The 8,633-nt window shown below is 38.1% G+C and overlaps 1 protein-coding gene across 2 annotated transcripts in view; it reads left to right on the top strand.

Annotated features, from left to right (window-relative positions):
* Positions 1–6,548, top strand: part of NUBPL (nucleotide binding protein like) — a 159,266-nt gene extending 152,718 nt beyond the window's left edge. Inside the window, exon 11 of one of the 2 annotated variants that reach the window (XM_037394035.1) lies at positions 5,981–6,548. In XM_037394035.1, the coding sequence (XP_037249932.1) occupies positions 5,981–6,142 (162 nt within the window). In that variant the 3' untranslated portion in view covers positions 6,143–6,548. Of the gene's footprint in view, positions 1–4,745; positions 4,776–5,980 lie in introns of those variants that run through there. The other variant, XM_037394038.1, reaches the window with a different exon arrangement.
* The last annotated feature ends 2,085 nt before the right edge of the window (positions 6,549–8,633 follow it).

Below are 8,633 nucleotides of genomic sequence, written 5' to 3' on the forward strand. Positions count from 1 at the left end.
AAAACAAGCACAGAATGATGTGGTGTATTTCTCACGTACTTGTAGCTTGCAGCAGTACTTTGCCAGTTAAAGTCTTTAGGAAAAGTAATAGTACCAAGAAATATGATGATCTCATCTGTATGTCATGGAAATACTTTGTGATTCATGTGACAGCTGAAACTCACTATCCTTTCTACAAATAAGCAGTTCAAACACATTAAAATTCTAGGAATATGATTTTTTGAATAAACTTAAAGTTAGGTTTCTTATTGCTTAAAACATACAAGTTAAAATTTCTTAGTTAGTAATAATTTCCCATACATGACAGCAATCATCCTAAGGAATGGCTCTGGCAGCCTGGCAGTGTGTGTGGCTAGAAGCTCTGGGTGGACACTAAGAGACACCTATAGCATGACAGTATGGACAAAGGTAGGTTACTAATAGTTCCATATGTAATTATGGAGATATTCCTATCAACTCATACAGTGAAACCAACTCATCAGACACAGAGGAGGTCACTATAGGGGTTGATGTTACATCTAGGAAGCAAGATGTTGTTATGTAGCTTTTCTTCATCAGAAATGCAGGCAGCGTGGTGGTGATGACAACTTGGCTGCTGGATGCCAAAATGGACTGCTGAGAGACATCTATGGGATTGAATTTCAGTGCCACAGGAAAATGCTTTGAAATGTTGAAATGTTTGTAGGGTTCTCTGTGAAAACAATACAACAATGCATAGAGAATTTAATTAAATTTTAAAAAAGGGTTGACAGCAAACCAAAAAATAATAACTCTTTGTGGACCTGTAATATTCCCACATCTTGACTATTGCTTTAAGTTTGATGATTTCATCTCTAAATGAATATAGAAGAATTAGAAAAGAAGAACAGAATAGGACAATAAAAACTATCAAATGTTTTGCATAGCTTCTGTGTGAAGCTAGAGTAGGACAACTTCAGGGAGAGGATAGATGTCCATAATACCATGAATGATATGGAAAAAGGAAACTGGAAATAATAGCTAGCTTAGGAAATACTTCAGTTCCTAACCTACAGAAGGTTCATTCAGCTTGTTTTTGCTCTGACCCAGTATGGATTTTTCAGGTAGAGAGAAGGCTGGCAACATGAAAATTGTAGTTGCTGAAAGAATTGTGCTAACAGCATTCATGAATGTAAAATATTGCACAAAATAGCTTAGAGAAAACTGTGAAAATTAAAATAGAGGCCCTCTACAATCTTTCTCCCTAGCCCAATCAAAATTTGTGAAAACTTTCTACGTCTTGAAAAAATGAAGAACTGCCCATTTCCAGAGATGCTGTCTCTAGCTGGTTTGAGGTTGCAAAGTCTGCTACAATGGTTTAGGAGTGCTGTGAGACAGCCTGCAAATCAAGCAGCTGTGAGCCTTTTGTAGAAAAAGAGTAAAGAAGTTGCAGGGAGAGAAGCTTCCTTACTGCCCCACAGTGAGAATTTTGGTAACATATTTTCTACCTAATTGTAAAGCCAGACAGGTTTTTGTTACAGTATTGAGAAGAAATGTTGATTTACAGGAAAAAAAGGAGTTCCTCAAAAAATTTTTTTTAATACTGCAAAACATAAGAATCATTGAAAATATCACTCCCAATGCCAGAATGTGTGTGTTTCCCCTGAATACAAGCATTTTCATACAGGTCTAATGAGGATTAGGCCACCCTCTGAGGCTATCAATTGAGTGATTGGTTTATGAAAGGATATTAGAAATCACTGAAAATATTACTGAATTAATTGCCTGATCTGCCAGTAGGCAGTATCTGAACAAAAGCGTTATTTCCCTTTGTGAATCATGGGTACTATTGATTGTCTTTCCAGTAACTGTGTAAAACTATAGAAAGAATAATATAACTTGTCCCTGTAAGTCATATTCTGAGTGAATGAGCTTTTAGAAGTGGAAGTTCTGGTGATTTATATATTTACAGCAACCGAGTTTGAATTTCAGGATGATGCCTGTTAAAATGGAACCATGACAGAGTCTGCATGGCTTAGCCAGTGCTCAAGGAGTCATGGCATGTAAAACTATTATTATGGTTACTACTAATAATGAATAGAGCTCCCCTACCTCTCTTTCTGTAGATCCTTCCTTGATGCTGAAAACATGCAACTTCCCTACCTTGAAACAAGTGAGAGTTTAGATTATTAGAGCTGTGTGAGAAGAAATAAATATGTATATTTACTTCGTATCTATCTGTACTGCTAAGAACTGTCTCTTATTTCGTGAGAGCCCAGTGCTGCAAGGTGCTGAGCATTCTTGATGTATAAGGAGGATGCTCTTCATTTTCTGTTAGTTGGTTGGCATATTTGAGCCCTTTATAATCTTTTGAGCTTTTGATAATCCCAAGGTGGTGTATGCTTAAAAGCATTGACGCACAAAACTTATCTTTCATGAAATTGTAGTAATAAAGGAGTTCTTGGAAAATATGCTGAATCACTGACCTGGCAAGTATCTAGGTTCCACTGGAACTGCTAGGAACTTACTTGTTAACTTCAGTGAAATGGGAAATTATTTCAGATGAAACTCAAGTCACATCACTGTCTTAACTTTGGAACTGCTTATTTGGAATGGTCATTGCACAAATCCGTCATCTTGCTCAGCTGTTTTTTTTCAGCTCACTTATGTATATAATAATATGATGTAGAAAATCACCAGAATGTTATCCCTGGAAACATTCAGGGGTAGGCTGGACAGAGCTCCGAGCAACCTGATCTAGTTGCAGGTCAGGAGGCCCAGAGGAGGGCCGTGAAGATGATCAGAGGGCTGGAGCACCTCTCCTGTGAAGACAGGCTGAGAATTGGGGTTCTTCAGCCTGGAGAAGAGAGGGCTCTGGGGAGACCTTATAGCAGCCTGCCAGTACCTAAAGGGGGGCTTACAAGAAAGGTCTGGAGAGGGACTTTTTACAAGAGCATTTAGTGATAAGACAAGGGGTAATGGTTTTAAACTAAAAGAGGGTAGATTTAGATGATTTATTAGGAAGAAATTCTTTACCGTGAGGGTGGTGAGACACTGGCACAGGTTGCCCAGAGCAGCTGTGGATGCCCCATCCCTGGCAGTGCTCAAGGCCAGGTTGGATGGGGCTGGGAGCAACCTGGTCTAATGGAAGGTGTCCCTGCCCATGGCAGGGGAGTTGGAACTAGATGAGGTCCCTTCCAACCCAACACATTCTATGATTCTATGTCTCTGCTCATTGCAGGGGGGGTTGGACTAGATAACCTTTAAAGGTCCCTTCCAACCCAAACTAGTCTTTGATTCTATCATTCTTTGCTACTGTCATTCTATGATGCTAATGAAGCTGTATCACTGCCCTATCAATGACAGGGAAAAGCACAATTGTGTGTTTGTTAAGCATGAGAAAGTGAATGGACTATACCTCATAGGGCACAGCCAATATTTTGGGTTGACCTGACCCTCTCTCTTTCTTCAGCTACAGACACTTTTTTAAGAACTGAGAGGCATGATAACAATGCTGCTCTTTAAAATATTCATGCTGAATTATTCATTGCATTTTAATAGAGAATAATCGTATGCAACAGGTGTTTTTCCTCTGGCTTGTTGAATTGCAGCATAGCTAGCCTCTAGTTATTGGCCTCAGGGAAGGAAGCAGTAGAACAAATCAGCCTGATTTTAAAATAATTACTGCAATCTTACAGTGCTTGTCAGTTGTTATTTTCCTGGTTTATGTCAATGTACAGTACCTGTACAAATAGGACTCTGAAACTGGGAGAAAAATACAACCTATTAAATAAAATTTGAGAAAATAACTTGTGGATTAGATAAATATGATGCCAGTAGAATTGAAAGGCCCATTCCATGCATTGTATTAAAATCCTTTTGAGCAGAGCAATAATGAAATACCAGCATGACGATAAAAGGAATAAAGATTATTATAATTTTGTTCCAAATAATTGCTATGATATAAGGATGTATTTGGGATCCTCATTTTGTGGCTTTTACGTCAGCATTTAAACAAGATTAATTCAACTTAAGCAGGATTAAGTACAATTTCAATAGGAATTGAAAGTGTGTTTTACCACTCTGATTCTTTGACATTTCTAAAATACAATGGCAGTTAATAAGACATTAGTGCTATACCTAAGTGATAACTGCTTATCTCTTTAATTCGACTGGTGCATCGTGACCTTCTGATGGGTCCTGGATATGAACAAAGGGGAAATCCAGCTCATTCCCTCTCCCACGCATCTGCACTTACAGCACTGTACAAAGTCTTCAGGTCAAGGGAGAGCTTGAAAAAGAATCTCTCTGAATTCAGGCTTCTCTAAAATCTACAGAAAACTCATACACTGGATGGGCCATTTCAGCAGAGGGCCTAGTAATCAACGACAGGCATGTGCATGTCCGCCTCTTCAGCTGATGGTTCCTGTTGGATCCCCTGTCCCACACACTGCTCAGACTCCAGCTCTGAATAAACTGTCAGATGCCTGTTCAGGAAGGTGCCGCTTGCTGTGACGAAGCCTGATACTACCACTGTTCTTGCAGTTCATGTAGATGCACCTTGTTGGTGGAGTTCTTTGGTGCCTAGATGGGACCCTCCTGAAGGCAGGTCACCCACACCTAACAGCAACCCTCTGTGACAACCTTTGAACTATGTAGTACAGCTCTATGCATGGTCTAGGTCAGGGCGGTAGGAAGCACAGCCTTTTCAGAGGTGGTGAATGGTTCAGAGGAGGCTTAGGACACACACTACTGAAAAGCTGCTGTATTCCTCTGATTTTTTTCAGTCTCTCCCAGGATAACACATTAGCAGGACGGAGAGCTGTGGACTTCTGATCAACTGCAATGCACTGCAGCAAGATGTTGCTCAAGCACGCAGCTTTCCTGGAGCTGGTGCAGTGTGAGGGAGTGTTGCTCCCTGTAGTGGACTCAGAATATGAAAAATTTATTCCACTGTCCTCAGATCTACCCAGTGGTATGTGAAGACAAATGAAGAAATAGTTTAAGATTAAATTTGAAGGTAATAAACTTAGGTAAATGTGTAGACTGTTAAGAGGGCTCTTCCAACCATAAAACCAATATAAATGTTTTTGTTACGATTTATACTTGTAACCCCAAAGCTGATAATTTTTTAATAACCTGTATCTCTGCAATCTTAGAAACTCAAGGCCAATTTACTTGTGCTTCTGCCTGAGGCTAGGAAGATTCTCTGTCTACTTTAACAATTAAAGATGCTGTCATAGCACAGCCATGGACATAAATTGCTTACAATTTTCATGTTGTCCCCTCACAGAAAATTATCTTCAAAGCACATAGTGCTATCTGAAAATTGAAAGGTGAGATAAAAGCATATTTTCAGTTTTGGAGAGTAATATGAATAAAAAAAGATTTGTTGGACAATAGACTAAAAGAAGTGAAGCTTTGTACCACAAATTCTGGGTGGGAATAGTACTCATCATAGCTTTTTTCACAATCTGCAGCATTTTCAGCAATGTTTCATAATGTGAAGTCTGGACAATATACCAGCACGTAGGCAAATGACAACTAATGTAACATATTTATTCTACTTGTTTTTAATCCGTTTATTTTGTTATTTTGGTACAGTCTGAATGTTAACTTTTTTAAAGAATAAATGCATTCCAGTTAGCTTTTTACACCCTGAATATTAAAATATGAAAAAATGTAGCCCTTGCATTTATTCAGAAATAATAAAAATTATGTATTTAAAACATTAATGAAAGCTGTTGAGTAATTAAATTTAATAATTCTGTACATTTATTCTTCAAATTCTTCACTGGTCTTGTATTAGTGAAATACATAGATAATGAAAAGTAGAAAATAGACTTCACAGTTCAATTAAAGATAAAACAGAAGACATTTCTGTCTTGCTTCTCTCCCTCTCAATCTCAGAGGGAGGCAGGAAGTCAAGGAGTTTCTGCTGTAATAAAAAGGCACTCCCAAAACATGCATTCCCGTTTCCCCCTCTGAGCTTCACTCAAACATTTATTTCCCTGTCCTTCAGCCAGCAAGGAGATACAAGGTGGGCATGATTCTCAACCCAGAGGAAGTCTCCGTGTCCATTGGTGAAGTTATTGTGGACTTACTTGAACGAACTGAATCATCACAAAAATCAGAATCCATCTCTACATCACTGACAGGAGATGGAACAGCTGAACAAGAGTAGGCATGCAGGAAAGTCCTAACACCCTGCCCTTTTCTTCCAGTTTTCCTCCTTGGCATCTTTGCAATTCCTCCTGAAAGCTGGAGCTGCAGGATGTGGGAATCCTGCATTTACTCCAAACTAAGGTTTCAACAGAGGAAAACAACTATTTTGCAACAAATTTAAGTGATGAGAAGCTTAGATCTTGAGGCCTTGTTTCTTATGAACTGTATTAATAAAGGCACCCATTTTTTTCCAGTCAAGTAAGATCCGGAGCAAAGTTTTTAAGAATTGCATAAGAAATTTGAATTCAATACTATTTTCTCTTGAACCAGATGGAATGTATGAAATGTTTCTTACCGTTTATGTCTTTTTTTCTTATGACTCTTATTGTTCTAATGATGAATGATTAAAAGTTACTTACATGAAATATCAGCCTAAGTGAAGTTAGTTACTGTGAATCTTCCAGTTGTAGCTCAAGATTTTTTTAGTTTTAGCCTGCATTTTCATGACACACTTTAAAAGACCTACATCAGATATTCCATGATTCCTTAAACTAGTAATGCATATGTGTAAAGACTAACATATCTTCTTTGGAGCGATGGTCCTCAATTCTAACCTCTGTTAGAAACAATACAATTGAAGTACTTTGGGAAATCTGGACTCCAGTGGGATACTTAAAAATGCTCAACAGGTATAGATACTTAAAAGCTCAATAGTAGGTGCTTATGTGCATCTTCAGTTATATAAACATATTTTAAATGGATGAAAGCTGGAGTCTCAGCTCTGAGTCAATTTTCAAAATTAAGTTTAGGCTCCTAAAGTAATTCTTATGTCTTTATAAGCTTTACTTTGTAGCCATTTTCTATGGTTTTATGTATTGCATCTATCAGTTACTGATCAATTTAACCAACATACTGATACAGAAAATCTTCTGAACTCAAAACATAAGCCCTATGATACTGTCCCACAAACATTTCTTACCTCATCTGTACATGGTTTTTATTCTCATCTCTTACAAGGTGCATCTGTAGAAGGAACAAGCACACAAAACGTACAGTTAGTCAGCCAGTATCTAATTGTGACTGGAACCTTCTGATTTTTCTAATGAAACTAATGAACCATCAATATTCAAAAGGTATGTGCACACTATCTTCTGCTTGGACTTTCAGCATTTTTTTTTCTTTTCTTTTGGGTGCTTGAAGCAGCCAGTGACAGTGCATCAGCTGTGTGCTTCACTACAGAAAGATGCTTGGGAGTGTGTCTGTCAGTATTGTTGCCTGCCATAATTAATGGCATGATAAGAGCTGTAAGGAACCTGGGAAGCTTGATTGCATCATGCATCAGGGAAAGGACAGCTCAAGAATTTGTGAGTCTTTTTAAATTAAAAAAAAAACACCATGGCCAACCAAGGAAATAAGTTTAGACACAGTCCTGGGTTCTGTGTGTTTGATAAAAATGCTAGGTTAAAAAAGTAAGTAATGAAGGTGATTTGACAAGGAGTGTCATTATAAGAGACAAATTAAATAAATGAAGTGAACCACTGATAAAATTAATTTACACATATTTAAACTATGGTTTGATTTGATCATGCTCAGTGTTTCTGCTTCATTATGATTAGAGGGTCTGATTTCCCAGCTCTTTACTCCTGATTTATGCTAAAGAACGAGGTATACTGTCAGTTTCAGACTTTCTGAAACATCTTAACTTAATGCTAAATTAACCTTAAATTATGGGTTGGATCTCATTATGTTTCTGATTTCCAAAATTAAAAGTGTGTTTGAGAAGCAGAGAGGGGGAGAGAGAGTACAAGGGAGAGAGAAAGCAAGAGTGCAATGCACTGCCCAGATGTCTCTTGTAGGAACTAATGCTGGGAAGCAATACATTACACCACTGTTCTTTTTTTTTTTTTCATTTGTGACTGTTTGCCAGAGATTATTATCACACTATTTCTCATCAGAGCTGGAGTTCTAGTTTATCAAAGTGTCAGTATAAGGACTAACACTAGGGCAAATTTGCTGCAATATGGCTAGACTGTGAGCCCCGGTCTGACAGCAGACTCACTAGAATGAAACCTATCTCTGTAGCTAAAAAGGTTTTCTAAAAATTATTGGACAGCGAGGGACAGATTTTATAGGTACTTATGCCTTAAATACTTTAGTGTGATGTCTACTATTACAGTTTTCAAAAGCATCTGCATGCCCGGCCCTCTTGTTTTACTAGGAAGCAGGCGTATAGGCATTTCGAAAAATCATAGTGATTTTTGTTTCTTGTGTTACTGCATGTCTGACACTACAAAGCATATGCAATTTCTCAGTTGTAGGGGCTTTGCCAGACACAAGGTGCCACCCCTCCCAGAAGCCTCCCAACCTTTTCCTTAGAGCCTATGCTGATAGTCACAAGGAGAGCTCCACCTAGATTTATGACAGCCCACCCTGTTATGTTTTTCAGTTATTCTAGTCATCAAGGAATTAATGACAAATATTAGAGATTTTTTAATTATGATGCATATAGC

Source organism: Falco rusticolus, chromosome 7 (assembly GCF_015220075.1).
Source record: "Falco rusticolus isolate bFalRus1 chromosome 7, bFalRus1.pri, whole genome shotgun sequence".
Taxonomy (NCBI): domain Eukaryota; kingdom Metazoa; phylum Chordata; class Aves; order Falconiformes; family Falconidae; genus Falco; species Falco rusticolus.